This window comes from Nicrophorus vespilloides, unplaced genomic scaffold, assembly GCF_001412225.1.
Source record: "Nicrophorus vespilloides isolate i.1.1-1 unplaced genomic scaffold, Nicve_v1.0, whole genome shotgun sequence".
Taxonomy (NCBI): Eukaryota; Metazoa; Arthropoda; class Insecta; order Coleoptera; family Silphidae; genus Nicrophorus; species Nicrophorus vespilloides.
The window spans coordinates 15,653-32,108 of NW_017098620.1; the positions used below are offsets into that span (position 1 = coordinate 15,653).

The 16,456-nt window shown below is 32.7% G+C and overlaps 3 protein-coding genes across 3 annotated transcripts in view; all 3 read right to left on the reverse strand.

Annotated features, from left to right (window-relative positions):
- Positions 1–1,191: 1,191 nt before the first annotated feature.
- Positions 1,192–2,103, reverse strand: LOC108562915 (peptide deformylase, mitochondrial-like). The gene is made up of 3 exons (XM_017921419.1): positions 1,677–2,103; positions 1,499–1,619; positions 1,192–1,446 (listed from the first exon to the last, which is right to left on the reverse strand). Exons 1-3 carry the CDS (start codon positions 2,049–2,051, stop codon positions 1,253–1,255), a joined length of 690 nt encoding a protein of 229 aa, XP_017776908.1. The 5' UTR covers positions 2,052–2,103; the 3' UTR covers positions 1,192–1,252.
- Positions 2,104–6,406: 4,303 nt separating this feature from the next.
- Positions 6,407–7,971, reverse strand: LOC108562912 (DDB1- and CUL4-associated factor 13). Its single transcript, XM_017921416.1, has 3 exons — positions 7,829–7,971; positions 6,758–7,773; positions 6,407–6,695 (listed from the first exon to the last, which is right to left on the reverse strand). Exons 1-3 carry the CDS (start codon positions 7,896–7,898, stop codon positions 6,444–6,446), a joined length of 1,338 nt encoding a protein of 445 aa, XP_017776905.1. The 5' UTR covers positions 7,899–7,971; the 3' UTR covers positions 6,407–6,443.
- Positions 7,972–8,902: 931 nt separating this feature from the next.
- Positions 8,903–16,456, reverse strand: part of LOC108562911 (tensin-3-like) — a 119,066-nt gene continuing 111,512 nt past the window's right edge. The window contains exons 4-6 of the mRNA XM_017921415.1: positions 11,526–11,657; positions 10,234–11,124; positions 8,903–10,176 (exon numbers count right to left, since the gene is read on the reverse strand). Of these exons, the coding sequence (XP_017776904.1) occupies positions 9,967–10,176; positions 10,234–11,124; positions 11,526–11,657 (1,233 nt within the window). The 3' untranslated portion in view covers positions 8,903–9,966. The remainder of the gene's footprint in view (positions 10,177–10,233; positions 11,125–11,525; positions 11,658–16,456) is intronic.

The window sequence follows — 16,456 nt, forward strand, 5'->3', positions numbered from 1 at the left end:
CATTTCCCTTTGGAATAAAATTGACTATATCTTATGAAAAAAATTTAATACCATATAATTTTTGTCAAAAAATGAGAATAATTAAATTTGAAATTTCGGTACATATTTTGACAAATCTTTATACAGTGGAACCTTGCTTAACGAGCACCTCGCATAACGAGAATTTAGCTTAACGAGCAAAATAAATTGTAAGAAAAATGACTCGCTTAACGAGCGACGTTTCGCATAACGAGTGACGATGTGAAGTCCCAGATTGTGCGCCTGCTACATCATTTTTAATACTTGTGTACACATATTATGTATATTTTTTAATATGTTTCACTATACAAGTAAAAATCCGTAAATTTTGGAACGGATTAAACTCCTTAAGCGAGGCTCCACTGCATTTATATAATTTTGAATTAATTTACAAACGTAACAAAAACAAATATTGAATAAATATGATATATAACAAATTGTATTTTTTTTATAGGAAGTCTAATTCATTCATTTTAGGTGTTACTATACCTTATTGACGTTATGAAATAAAATTATAAATCTTGTTAAGTTTCTGGACGGCTTTTGATGTAATGAAAATAGTGAGAAGCATAGATTTGTCAAATATTGCAAGAGAAGAAAGTTTTTCAGTTGATATTTTTAACTAACATGTTGACTAAAGCCGACCATAACTTTGAAAACATTGATTCAACTTAAATAGACTAAGTTTTTCAATGTACAGTGGAAACTTAACAAGCAAAATCAATTGTAAGAAAAATGACTCGCTTAACGAGCGAAGTTTCGCATAATGAGTGACGATGAGAAGTCCCGGATTGCACGCCTTCTGCATCATTATTAAAACTTGTGTACAGACATTATGTGTATTTTTGAACATGTTTCACTATATGAGTAAAATTTATATATTCCACTGTATTAATGTAATTTTAAAGGTATTGCATTCAATGAATTTTTAAAGGGATTATTGTGAAAAAAATAAAGAGAAATTGAAACAAAATTAAAACTAGATGCAACAAATGTTACAATAAAAAATATATTAGACAAATTAAATTAGTTAAGAAATATGTAATCTCGAGTTACGTCATTTCTACTTAAGTTGACTATGATTTTTGATGTAAGTTTAAGTCATTATTTAGATTTTGAACTGGATTATTAGGAAAAATGAAGAGAAAACCAAAGAAAATAAAACATCACAACAATAATATATATATGTACAAATGCAATAAATATTACATGAAAATATAAGAGGCAATTAGTATTAGCTTGGTTTGTAGGGTAAGTTAACACTTCCATTCCTCTCATTGATAATTTCCCAGCCACCACAGGTCAAACTTTTCCTGTTCATAATATCAGTATACAGAGTACCATTGAGATGATCCATCTCATGTTGAATAATCCTGGACAACCAACCTTTGGTCTCTAAATTTAAAGCTTCACCATTCTGATTGAAACCTAAAAAATCATCAATGAAAATGATTGTCTTCAAATTGGAATTTTTGGTCACCATTTAAATTTACAGCTTTGAACCTAGGAACATCAGCCCAATAACCCTTGACACTCTCACAGGATTCAGGAAAAACCAATTTGTTGTAATCAGTAATTTTCACCTCAGGATTAATAACAATCTAAAATTGTGAGAATATTATTAAAGTTTATTTTTTAATTAAGCAGATGTAGTTAACTGTAAAGGGAAGCAAAGTCATGTCTCGAGCTTGAATTTCTTCTGCACTCCACTGTTTCATAACACCATTAGAAAATCCAATGGCAATGATCCTCAATGGAACACCAATCTGTGGTGCAGCCAATCCAACTGAGTTGTACTTCTCAAAGACATCTCTCATTTGTTTGATGATTTTCTGTACTTTCACTGATTTAATTGTGTCCACATCCACTGGTTGGGCTTTCAACCGAAGTGTTGGATCTCCTATTTGTGTGATGTGCTTGTAAGGTGGTGGTATCGTTCTGGGCTTCACCAGATTCCCGTACCAGTTTTTCATCTTGTTGTAACTTAAACCACGATTGGAATTTAAGTTTACAGACTTTGAGAGCAGTTTCATTTTTAATATTTGTATTTATACGAACATAACCTAATATTTGCTTAGAAAGTAGTTCGAATAAACTGTTTTAGTTCAATTGCAACTGATATGCATTTTCAAATTTGTACTCCTTATCAAACAATTAATTAATTTAAATGGTGCATACTTTGTAAATAAACCTCGAGATAAATTATTACTATAAATATTCTGAGTTCAGGTGGGATGTTCAAATATTAATGTATCTTGCTAAATACTTCTAATTAATTTTCAAATTTTCCAAAAAAATAATCAGTTTTTTTTTCCTTTCAAACTTCTTTAGTATAAACATTGATTATTTTAAAGACAGATCATATAAAGAGTAAACTATCTTCAAACGACTTAATTTATACCTTAAATCCTATCACAGTTTTAAAACAACAAAAAAAAAATAGATTTTTTTCTGTAAGATTTAATATAAATACGAAATTTTTACATTAATTATTAGTTTTGTAAGAACGCGCGACTTGCCAAGTCACAAATAATGAGTAAATAACATACAGATAAAAAAATAAAATGTATAAGGAACATACAGAACAACAAAACAAAAAAATTGACAAGTTTTAAATATCCTGACATTAAAATAGATATGAAAATATCCTCATTATTTTCTTCAATTAATTATTTATTATTCGTATGAAATATTTACCAAAATATTTTTTATATGTTATTGAAATCGATTAATTATTGTAAGTCTCCTTTTTATTATGGAGACAAAGTGCAGAATTTGAAACAAAAAAATAAAATAAATCAAGCAATGAAAAAAAAGTGAAGAAATATATGGGATTGACGTAAGTTCTCGATAATAAATTTTAATGAATCCAATTAAAGCGTATCACTATGATAAATAAGTTATGTTTATTTTTACATTAAAAATCTGGATTTTTTATTTTAATTGGAATGTTTATACGGAAAAGCAAAACTTACATAACTCTTTCTAATATAAACTATCTCGAATAGACGGCTTCGAACAGTCCGCATTCACTAAACTCCGGTTTAAAAAAATCAACAAACTAAATTTTAATAATAATGATTATTGTTGCAACAATAATTCACAAAAATATAAACTCAATACAATAATATAATAACAAAAAATAAACTGCTGCAAAAATCTATTGACCATAGGTCTTTTTGTCCCCTAAATTTTAATTGAGTAAAATACAAAGTATCTAAAAAATAGTACACAAAATAATATTTGTATACATATTTTCTATTTAAATATTTTTTTTTATTATTGTTAAATACATTTTTGTCGAAAATTTTCTAAATAAATATTAAATAATATTAATAAGTTTCAAATAATTTCCAGTTTTGATTAAGACTAAAGAAAAAGAGAAAAAATACACATGCAATGAAAAATAAAAGATTTTTATATTTCTTGATGATTAAAATTATCTTTCTTATGTGAAAAAATATAGTAAAAATATAAACTGATAATTATTGAACCGAAACAAATGATCAATGAGATGTAAATTCATGTTTTCGTCATTTTTTCAATGACTTGTGTTTATTTGATTGCGTTGTAATGTTTGGCTAATTTTAAGTTTTTTTCTATTGAATTCCAATCATTTTTTTTTTTAGAAATTATTAAATCAAAACGTAAAATCAATTATTTTTAAATGTTTCGTTTGATTTTATACATTTTCCATTTGAAAATCTTTGTCATTTTCTACATTGTTGTAAATATAAAAAAACGTTTGCTTTTCCTTTAACTCTTTGAGGGGCGGTGGGACACGCATTGTCTCATTTCTAGGAAATGTCCAGAAAAGAGGAACTGTCCTTTTGATTGGTATGTCAAAGTTAGGCCAGTAGATTCAGTAGACGTAGTTGTCTGATTCAGTTGTCTATAAATTGTTGGGTCTAGAAATTTAGGTATTTCTGGTCCCTCAAAGAGTTAAACTTATAAACTTAATTTTTAAATGATTCCCCATTGCAAGATATTTTACTTTGTAAGCTTAAAATAATTTAAATTTTGTTATTGTCTTTATAAATAATAGTGTAACGCATAAAAAATTTAACCGTTTTATTACATATAGTAGCCAAAATGAATCATTACGCACAGAAGATAGTGCAGAGAAAACATAAATAAACAAAAGCTTCGTAGTGTGCATTATCTGCACGATGGCAATGGTCTAAAAAAATAAAAATCTTACGCAACGCTCAGACCATATCCATTTATCTTGCTGCTATCAGCAAGTTGTTTTGCAAAAAAAATGCGAACATTTTCCCGGCGTGGACCTCGTATGATTTACCAACGATTTTTTTTAATAACATGAGTCACTTGAATATATATTTTTTTCAGTGTCGATTTTCAAAGAGCAGTAGTCAACCTTAAGTAAGTTACATTTTGGTGGCAGACATAGAGTCGTAAGTGTAATAATAAAAAACACATTATATTCGAAATAACTTACATACTAATAAGAAAAGTTTTTGATTTAAAATAATATAAAAATTTATTTTAAATATATTCAAATAGATTTCTCTAAGACCAAATTAATTTAGTTTCAGATCTTCAGTTAATTTTCTGTATGGGTTGCTTTGCCAAATTATAAAAAAATTGATTTTACACTACACAAAGGATCAGGAAATAATTTTTACCTAATACCCCCAAAATATATTGGTTTTCGCCGACGTTATTCCATTGATTTGCATGGGAGAATAGTTTAATTATAATACAATTATTTATTTCAAAACTATTGTTTGGTAATTTACATTGTAACTATAAGTTCACTTAAATTTACAATAATTAATACCAAAAAATTCATTTAAGTCGAATTTTGTTAAATTCATTTCATTCAAAATAATTAGAACCTAATCCAAGGAAACTCGTAGCATAAAAATTCAGGTTTCTCTTAAAATTTAAGTTAATTTTTCTGTTCTGTTTTTCTGTTCATACAAATATATACAATATAAATATAAAATACCATGATTAAATGAAATTGACTCTTTTAGACCGAAATCGTCAAAAATTCCCTGGCAGTGAACGTGTTAATGATCTTCGATTAAGTTTCTGACGAAATATCTGGAAAGTCATCATTTGTTAACAAGTTGATTGAATTTTGATGAAATAAGGAAACTACTAATCTATACAGTTACAATACACCAAGTTAGTGTAAGTATTCAAATAAATTTTCCCATTAGTCAGGGCTGTCAAAAAACGTTAATGGCAAGAAAATAAGAACAAATTTGTTGAAAATATAAATAATATTACACTTCTAAGATTTGTTTCTGCAACAAAGTATATCACATAATTGCAGAATGGACCACCCATCCAAATTCTTTCTTTGCTACAACTTACTTAACTTTCATATGATTTGACAGAGTTTATCACTCGCTCGGCGATTCCAGATTGATTCATTGATCAAACTTCTAATGAATATTTAGTTTTGAAGTCATTTTACTAACAAAATAAGCATACAATTTAAAGAAAACAGTATTTACATTAGCCTAACCAACACAATTGTACAACGAAAAGAAATCCAATATGAAAATTATAAATTTAGTGATATATTAATTCATATATATCATATACCATTTATGAAAATCTAAAAATTTTGGGCTGCTACCAAAGTTTAAATATAATCTTCGGTGGGAAAATTTCGTTAAGTTATTTGTTATATCGATTCTATTTACTGTGAATTGGTATACGGACCAAACGTTGAAAGAAAAGATCGATATTTTTCTATTGATTCTTGGACAACATATATACCAGTGTATACCAGGAGCTGTCCGTGCATGGATGCGGTGCAACCACAGCGCCTATATGCTCTGCTTGCCATCACGTATTCGTGAACCATTCTAAAATTGGTTCAAAATCTTCGGATAGATTGTCTTCCAGTTGTGAAATTGCATAATGTCATTTTTTCCTCATTCTAGATAAAGCGAATTGCGCATTTCAATTGTATCTTGACAATAAATTGCATGTATTGGAAGATTTTTTTTAGTCGTTGTCCAGATGTATTTTCTTAATTTTATATAATTGCTGTTGTTTTTAAAGTTATAATTATTGTTGATATTAAACATATATTTATATGTTACATTATATCTTAAAAATATAATTTGGGTATCTGTCACCGAGTAATTGCGTACCAGTTCCAAGATACAAATGAATCGTAAATATTTGTTACTTAACTGGTTTTGGAATTTTGCTGTCTATTGGCATTCACATTTCAATATAAATATATTGATATGTGCAATTATGGGCATATACATGTTCATATTTTTTATAGTCATTAACTGAACAATTATACTTGAAAATTAGAAAAAAATCTATTTAACCTTCATAAAATTAGTACTTTTGTATATTATTTATAAAAATATGAACGTGTTCAATCAAAAAATAGAAGAGAACAATTCAGAAACAAATAACATAATTTATTATGCGTCCTCCCTCACAATCTTCTTCAATATTTCTGGCTTGGTTTTCGTGGATCCAGGCTTAGAATGCAGTTTCCTGTTAGCATCCTTCCTGCGATGCGCCTTCCTAATTGTCTTCATCTCCATCTGTGCATTATAGACGTGTTTCGGAACGTGCCTTCTTTGAGCGATCTTCTTGATCTTCGGATGAGCCGCGTACTTATCCTTTAAAGCCTCCGAGTAATTCAAAGCAGCTTTCTCGCGCTGTTTCAACTGGAATATAAAATTGTATTGAAATAAAAAGAAAACCAACCAAAGGTTTATTTGCAACTTACCGGTCCCAATTTCTCAGAAGCCCTTGCCTTCCAGATCCTAATATTCATCTCATCAGAAGCTGACAGAATGTATTTGTTATCCAAAGTCCATTGGACTGAAGTCAACCTCTGCATTCTCTTGGTATGGTACACCTCTCTCGAATGCACTTTGTCTACTTCAAATATCCTAATTGTTTTGTCGTAGCTTCCTGTGACAAATTCCTTTCCTGTTGGCGCATAGTCCAAGGACATCACAGCTGATACGTGATCTACATGCATGGTCACTGGGCATTTCAAATTCCTTGTGTCAAAGGTATACAGGTTAAAATCCTCACTGGCTACTGTGAAGTTGAAAGCTTCCATAGGATTCCAACAAATCTTATTCGATTTCAAAGCCATCACTAACTTTCTCAAAGGCTTAGTTTCCCTAATATCATACAGAATAATACTTCTGTCTGCGGCACAAGCACCCAACAAGTTGCTCTGTACAGGATTAAAAGCTACATCATGAAGGGTATCGACACCCCACTCATAAGTTTTTATAGACGAATTCCTAGACTCTTCCCATAATTGACAAACCTCACCGCATGTGGCAAATTTGTCTTCAGTGAAATGATGGGAAATTCCACTGATAATGCTTTTACTTAATATAGTGTTTGCTGGTTCTTCATCTTCTGGTCTTAATGGGGCTTGAGAGCTCCACATCTTAATATTTTTGTCATCACCAATGGAAAAGAAATGTTGGCCATCATTTGTGTAGCTAATACCACGGAGGACACCATCGTGTGCTTGAATCTCCCTGATGCATTTCTTCTGAGGAATATCCCATACTCTGAGCTCTCCATTATAAGCACCACTGAGGAGTAAAGATAGACTTGTTGGGTGCTTGCTTATGCAAGATATGGAGTCTCTGTGTCCATCGAGGTTACCAATGAAAGGTTTAGCAAATACCTTGTCTAATTTCGTTGCATTTAAAGCACGTACATATTCTCTGGCTGCTTCAAACTGGTGCAACTTTGGGTCAAAGTTTCTCTTAACTAAAATTACAGATGTTATAAGTTTTATTCTATTTTTAGAGGTCTAATGGCTTACGTTTATGAGTTTCGGATTTGGTTTCCCTTATATATTGATTGGGATCACGGCTTAACACTTTAATCTTCATTTTTAGTACACCAAACCAAAAACATTTGTAAACATGCCTAACCACACGTGTTTTTATAATATTGTCATTTGGTCAGGCTTTCCAACGTAATATTTAAATATAATGCTACCAATATAAAGAAAATTATAGTCTGAAAACGAGTATGCAACCATAATTACTTACAAAAGGTGTCAGAAAAAGGGCCATAAACATAATAATCACGAAAATCTGATACGAAAGGTCGTTGGTTCAATTCCAAAAAAATCAACAAAACCCGAAATAGAGCCGGAGAGATTTATATCAATAAATAAATTGATATAGATCTCTTTAAAAAATAGATATATTTATAATTATTAATTAGTTTATTTTAAATGAGAAGGAAATGGTGGTGGAAAGAAGAAGAAATTAGTTTAGTTATACAATGAAGGATTAAATTACATTACGGTCAAAATAATTAAGAACAAAACTGATTTTTTCAATTTACTGTTTATAATCAAAGAAAAGTTGCAACAAAATTTACTTACGTATTTCACATAGTATAAATGTTAATGTTATAAATATACATATTATTAACAAAATACTTGATAAAAGTCCTTACTTTCATCATGAACAGCATTAGAAATTCCAAGCTTTGCGCCTGATTACAATAAATCAATTCGTAAAGACGAGAATGTATTAAATAATGATATTATTGTGTTAATTCGTTACTTTTGTTTATAAAGTCCATATTTTGTATTATTTTACATAACTTTGCTATTATTTCCTTTGTATCATCTGGTTTCCTGGTACAATAAAACGCAAAATCATTTTAAGTCGATTTTTCTAAAATGGCAAATGATACTTTTGATATAGTACTTTTATTATAATTAAAAATGTTATAATAATCTGTTTGTTGTTTATTATAAGATATTTGTTATTTCAGTTACTTACCATAAATTTAGTATCTTTGAAAGGAAATTGAAAGAAGTAGTAATAATAACAATATTTATTATCCGAAACGCCGACAGAAAACTACTTGGTTTATAAATATAAAAAAGTAATTGGATGCGCTTATTAACAAAGGTCCACGAAGGAAAGTCAGAGTTGCTCATTAATATAGTCCGACGATCGGCGGAAGTGCGCACACACCTTACATCCGCACCGGTATGTACACAGTTGCTGTTGTTGTGGCAACAAACACAGGAAGGAATAAATTTGATATAATTTAAATTAAAAGTTCTGCTGCAGGAAGTGAAATGTTCTGCAGAGCTTCACAACAACAAATAAACTGGTGTTATAATAAAACGATAATTGTAAACTTAAAAGGAAAATAAATACTTTTACAGTTATTTGTTTACAAAGGCTATGTTACAGCAGAGGTTCTCAGTCTCTGATCCAAGAAGTGATCAAAGTATATGAGCAAATAGCACAAATCTTTATTTTTTAAGAACCGCTGATTTACAAATAGCGCGTGTGGAATTCGGGTGACTAGTATTGAAGAAATAAAAAAATAACGAAAGAAGAACACGAATTGCATATTTTATACCAGAATGTTGTCTTTATTTACACAAGGGGAACGTTTTTATATATTTTTTGTTTGGGGGGAGGGAAGGACAGTAAGATGGGGGTGTTGGGTTTGATGGCTTCGGGCGATGGTGGAAACACGTACACAAGACTAGGTGGCTTAAATTAAAACTGAATATAAAGTCTCTTCATTGGTCCAAGAAATCACTCTCCGAAAAATAAATCCCACTAGTAACCAAGCAATCAAGCGTTTCGCCAATCGAGTTCCGAAATGTATAACACCGAAAAGCAGTAGTAGTCTCACATCTCCGTATAACAACGAACAAACCAAAAACGAACAAAAAGTAATGGGGAGGGAGGGGGTTTTACAACGAACAAAACTTTTTCTCGATTTCCATATAAAATGCAAGGTATCACAAGGTACACACTTTAGTGTCTTTTAAATATATACAATTTCTTTCATTTTATATTTGTTTTGCTGGATATTTGTATAGGACTAGGACTAGGAAATAATTTAGTTAATGAAGTTGGGTGTGTGTATGTTCTTTTTTCTTTCTGATGATGATGATGTTGTTGCTGTTGTTGTTTATACGTTTAGATCGGCCATCATTTTCCTGAAGTCGGCGAGGGTGTTGTAGTCCGGGTCCAAGTCGATGTCGGCAAAGTCACGTTTGGAGTCGGACCGCACGAAGCTGGGATTGTATCTGCTGAGGGAGAGCGGACACGGCAGTAGCTCAGGCATTACTGAGTGGTGCGTAATCAGCGAAGTCAGAGTTGTGAATTCCTTGGTAAAGCCCTGTGGAAATAATGCATGAGCGTCTGGGTTGCAAGGTTAGTTGTTAATATCTCTTACCTTAATTTTGTAGCCTTTGTTCGTTCGCACGATGAGATAATGCGCGATGCCGGTGGGTTGGAAGTTCCTGGGAACTCGAAGACTGAGGGCAAAGCATCCCGGTTTGCTGGTGCTCTCCCTGACCATGAAAGCTCCGACAGGCTCCTGACCGAGGATCTCTAAGGCTATCTCCCTGGGGATACCAGCCTGGAACCATGGTGCTAAGCGCAGCTCGCCTTCCTCTTTGTTGTTCAAAGAGTCCGTCCTCTCTGGAAGCGGCGGCGGCGTCGGAGTGAAGCCCAACAAAGGCGCGTCCGTCCCCGTTTGTGGACAGGAGCTTGAACTGCTCGAACTTATCTGCGAGATGCGCTTGGTCTTGAACTCCTGCTCGGTGGAGGCGGGAGACGATTGCAGAATCCTGTTGCTCTCGATCTCGATCTGTTTGGGCACGTTCTCCGATTTGATGCTGGTCTTGCTATCCTCGTTCACCGTTTCATTGACGTAGCCCCCGGAGAGTGGGCGGTTCGTCGGGCTGCTCGGGGTGCTGTTCAGGGAGCTGTCGTTATTAACCAGAGGGCAGCTATCGTCATCGGGGTTGTGGTTGTTCGTGGTGAAACCCATCGCCAGTCTCTTTATTAGCGGCGGTTTCTCGGTCATACGTTTGTACGAGTTCATTTCCGTCGGGGAGTTGCTTTCATCGCTGCTGGGTGTGCTCTGCTGGCTCTGGCTCTTCTCGGATGGCCCAAGCACATTGTATTTGTGGGTCGGCTTCAATCCCGGAATCGAACTGGGTGGTGCCAGCCTCAGGGCCGATGCGTCCGTGTTATTTAGCTGCACATCCATCTCGCACGATTGATTGTTATTCAACACAGGGTTTTTATCTTTCTTTAATCCACAGGACAATTCCTTCGTCTGCAAACAAAACATTACAATTATATAACAATAAGACAGCTTCATTGTATTATAAATACAAAGTATTTCCGCTCCATTTAAACATAATAAATTAATTACAGTATTCATTTTCTGATTGAAAAGAAAACAGCTTAAAATGTTTTTTTTTTTGAAAATTGAATTTAAGTAATTTTACAATTGCTGTCATTGTTTAAGGTTGTATTTTTATATTTTGATTAATATTGTATTTCAACGTATTATTACTATTTTGACATTATTATTTCTTTAAATTAATTGCATGATTTGAAGGAAAACTTTTAATTTTGCATCTTTCGGTTGTTTGCTTGGTGTTAATTTTAGGTATGAATATATTAAAACTGTGAGTACGGAAAAGGTTGAAGTGAAACAGCGGAAACCCTTACCCAAAGAACTTTATCCGTCTGGGTCTGATCCAGTTGGGAGGCAATTACGTCTTGAAAACTGGGCTGTTTCTGCAGCTGTGCCGCGTAGGCCATGCGAAATGCATTTCCGACAATGGAATTCAACTCCTCAGCCTGCAAAAGAAAAACAAGCGGATGAATATAATGATATCAACGGGTAAGAAAAAAAAAACAATGAAAAGAAAGAAGTAAAAAAAATAATAAAAAGAGAACGTCGAGAAACGGAAAACAAAGAAGAGCAGTCGTCCATTAATCACACGACCAATCGAAGGTCACGCTCGGTCAAGTGATAGATCGCTTTGATAGTTCGCGATCATCAAAGGGGTAGTTTGTTTTGCGAAAACGCGCGAGAGGGAACGGGAATATCGCTTATACGGATCTCGGGGGAGCAGTTGTAAATAGGAAACGATTTGCATGCAAAAATCGACGTGCAGAGAGAAAGGAAGAAATCCACTCTACGGTCGGACGAAACGCAATAAGGCATTAAATCCGGACCCCAAAGATGCTTAATGAACAGCTCGACTGACACGTGAATCAAAGTGAAGATAATGGATGGGAAAAGGGAAAACCGCTGGGGCGAATCGATCGATTATATAATTACACACACATCTATATATATATTGCTTCTTTTTTTTTCTCTCTCTCCCTTTTTCTTCCACGACTCTTTCCTTTCCCACGAAAATGCGCATTCGTCGGACGAGAGTAGTTTCAAGTGCTATTCCTTCTTCTCCACTAATTTTTCTTTCTATTTTTCTACTACTCTCTGTTTGTTCGATTAAGCACTTCATTTACTAAATAAATTAGTCGAGAGGGCGGCGAGTGAAAACGAGTGCCTGTAAAAATAGGGCTCGAGTGGCTAACGGGAGGGTTGAGAGAATTCGTTAATTAACTTAACGAGCCGAACTTTCCCATGCCAAATCAAAATGCAATAAGTCATCGCATTACGAAGACCGTATATAAATCTTGATGAAAACCGCAATTCCACAGGTATGAATAAATCAAAAGAGAACTTTGCGCTTCGCATTTGCATTTGCATTCGCTTTGCTGCTTGTTTCTGCTCCCATTCTTTAACATATTTTCAATGGTTTTCCAAAGGTATTCTTAATTTATCAGAAATTCATATTCTTTTATATATATTATAATAAAAAGTTATACATGCATAAAGCTTACCAAACTACTTATATAAGTATAGAAGTATTTAATAAGTATATATGTTACTTCATTCACATTTGCCTAATTGAATACACCAATAGCTAAAAATAATGCATTGATTCTGTTAGAATGTACATAAAAATCTCGCATCCTTAATTAAAAAACACATATAACTAGGCTTATTCAGACAATCTGCATTGCAGAGACATGTTAAAAGATCGGACCTGGATGCTGATAACGAAAGGTTTCTCCTCTACAAAAAAGGCAAGTATCAAGACTGTCGAATTTAGCTTAACGAAACTTTAGCATCAATAGATTCATCGAACTCTGATCAAAATATAATAACTATTTTTTTTTTCAATTATTTGAAATCTATTATAAATCAAACGAACTTTATAATATTATATGAGTAAAAACATAATTATTTGAATCCTCTTATAATTATGTTTTTAATTAATGATGGAAAATATTTGTTGTTTCATTTGTGCTTTTATTTTTTAAATGTGAAAATTTGCAACTTCTCTTGAACTCATAACTCAAGTATTTTGCATTGATTGGATTACATTTTTTACGCAGACGTTGATGCACTTTCTTCTTTTACTTTTTAACAGAAACTCAATTAGTGCTTGAGCTTCTGATTCTGTTTAATATTTTAATATTCTTAATTGAATTAAAATGAAAATCACAATTATCCTCTGTGCGTTTACTTTTATTAATACAATGAAAATTGTATCTTTTTAATAGAACATTTCTGTAGTTGTTACATTACATATATGTACGTTTAATTGGACAAGTGTTTTTACGTTATTAATGGTAAATTTACAAATGTCGTCTGTCATTTATAATATTCATAATTGTATCCCATGAACAGAGTCCCTAGCAAGTGAGGGGCATACGGCAAAAAATAATTTTGGGGTCCCTTAAACAATTTTTTATAATTTAAAATCGCTACTCTAGTGAAACCTTTGTTTTGCCACGTGTTCTTTGATTCGAGCCTAAAAAAACATAAAAACGGAGCGCAGCCTAAATGTTTAGTACAGGCTCACGTTCGTGCCTGCCGGTTCGCATAAGGCTTCAGGCACCGCTCACCCCGGTCTAAGGACGGCTCTGCCAATAAATGTCATTTCTATTACACTCATTAATATAATATAAGACAGAAACAAAAATCAATATTTTTGTGGTCGATCTGTGACTGTCTTAACACTGTGCTGAATATGGATGCGTAAATTCGCGACATTTATTGATGGTGTCGCATTACTTCTTCGCCATTTGCCGCGTCGAAAAAAAAAAATAATGGATCGTCCTGCACATAATAAATTGCATCACGCCGCGTGTATTGAAAGAATAAGTTCAATATTTGCTTCAAGGGGATTGTCTGCCCATCTACAAGCCCCCTGAGTGAACGGATTCTTGTTGGAGGGAAGGAGAATGCAGCCGGAGGATCGGGGTGGGCTGTTCGAGCTACTTCATAAGCTTCTTTCATCAACTTTTCCACTCATCAGCTTAATTCCAGGATATTAAACCTTATCATTTAATGAGCAATTTGATTGGCCCTTCGCCAGCAGACGCGGCTAATTCCCGACTTTTCGGCTGCGGGGTCGGATGGGAATGTTATTAAAGAATTAAAATTGTTCCTCATTTTCATCCAAGTAATCGCACTTTGTTACAGCTTTTGTTCCAAGCCATATTTCCACAGGGAATCTAAACTAGCAATAATTTCCGTTCTTCACTACCCAACCATAACCTATGATTTCCGCATTTTTTTTATTCATGTGTTTCTTGTTTTCTAAAGCGAGAACGGTAGTCAAATCAGGCATTGTTACTTATACCAATTATAGTCATTATATAAAATAATTGCATATTATATACTCCGTTTTTTCTTGTAACAGTTTGCTACACAATACGTTGTCAATTGTATTGTTCTGTGGTATTTTCTAATATCCCCAACATGTTATTCAGTACTCCAAGCATTCCATCTTCGTCTTACAACGCAACAGTTTCCTATTATGAGAATCATTTTTAATATTGAAAACTAAAACAATTCCAATATATACCAAAAATAAAGTAAAATTTATAATAATAAATGAATCGAACCAAATTTGGAATAGAAAAATCTTGGAATAGGTTATGTTTTTAAGATTAGCTTATGTTAAATTATGATAACTTATGTTAAGATGAATAATTAATATTAATTTTGAAATGTTATTTTTTTATGTAATTAGTTAAGCAATTGATCAGAAATATAAATTGTATGTAAATTCAACAATAAGTCAATTTTATGTTTACACAGCATTTGTAATTTGTCTAGCAAACAACACAAACTATTAACCTTAATAATAATCATTGTTTTCCCATACACGATTAGAATATTGACAGAGCATGCTACAAACATTAATCATTAAGTAAAAGGAATGCGAGCATTTATACCATTCTTGGAGTAATAACAAGTTATGCGTGCTTTTTCCTCGCATTAGTTTATTAAACACTTTATCTCTTATGGTCATATACAATAATTTATTGTTTTCAAATGTGAAAAGTGTGCAATGTATGCATTCTCTTTGTAAATGAACAGGAAAAAATTTAAATTAAATAATAATAAGTAACTTAAATAATATGCAAGGACCCTTTTCATTCTAATCATTTCTTAATACGTAATGACATTAATGTTAATATCTAAAAAAATAAATATTATTAATCATTATTTAAAAAAAAAGTAGTATTAACATACAAATATTTTCTGCAAATTTTACTCATAATACATCGAAACTTATGTTATTAGTATTACATTTTTGATTTAAATAGTATTCATAAATAATTTGTTGTTTACTGTAATTGAAGTAAAATTTATTCCAAAAGGAATTAAATGTTGTTATACATATTTTGTGTATTGGATTAATATGAAACAACGCGTTGAAATACGATTATTAAGGGAATGTGTTTGTTAATGTTAATGTCGGCTGGATGGAAAATCTGGGACAACTTTCAAAGAGCGTAACGACGGCAATTCCGCCTTGGAATTGTGAAACGAATTGCCTATTTACCAAGTCAAGTAAAATGCTTAATTTAATACCACGGAAAGAAACGCTTCCAAAGAGGAAATACTTGGAAATCTTTGCGCTCGTGCTGATATTATTCTTTCTTTCTTTATTTTTTGGGGGGTTTTGTTCCCTTCCCTTTTCCTCGCCTTATTTCATTCCAATTCTCGAATGCATAATTAAATAAATCTTCGCATAATAAATACATTCGGGGTGGTGTGGGTTGGTCGGAGGGTTGTACCAGCAAAAAAAAAAATTGGATGATTTTAAGAAACAATGGGGGCGGAATATGCATACGCGCTCCTCAAAAAGGATGGATCCTTGCCCCGGGCATGAATAATTCATTGAATTATTAAACATCTTTTTTTCGTCCTTTCCTTCTTTTCGTTTTTGCGATTTCTTTTAACCCACATTCCGCTCCTCCTCCGGATTGCCGGACGTATATTTTTTCTTTGAAACATGGTAATAATGGTGATGGTCCTTCGAGTGAAGGAGCACAATTTATGGATGCACCCCCAGCGGCGTTCGGTAATTCAATCCGAGATAAGCCTTATCGGTCGATGGGTGGAATGGCTTTTAATTACGAAACCCCTGGAATACACATGTTTCTTCCAGTTATGGCTGAAAGTCGTGTCGCATGTCGTGAGGGTGTATTTATTTATATTCCCTTTTTTCTCTCTCTCTCTCTTTCTCTCACACACACACTTTCACGTTTCCCTCGTTTTT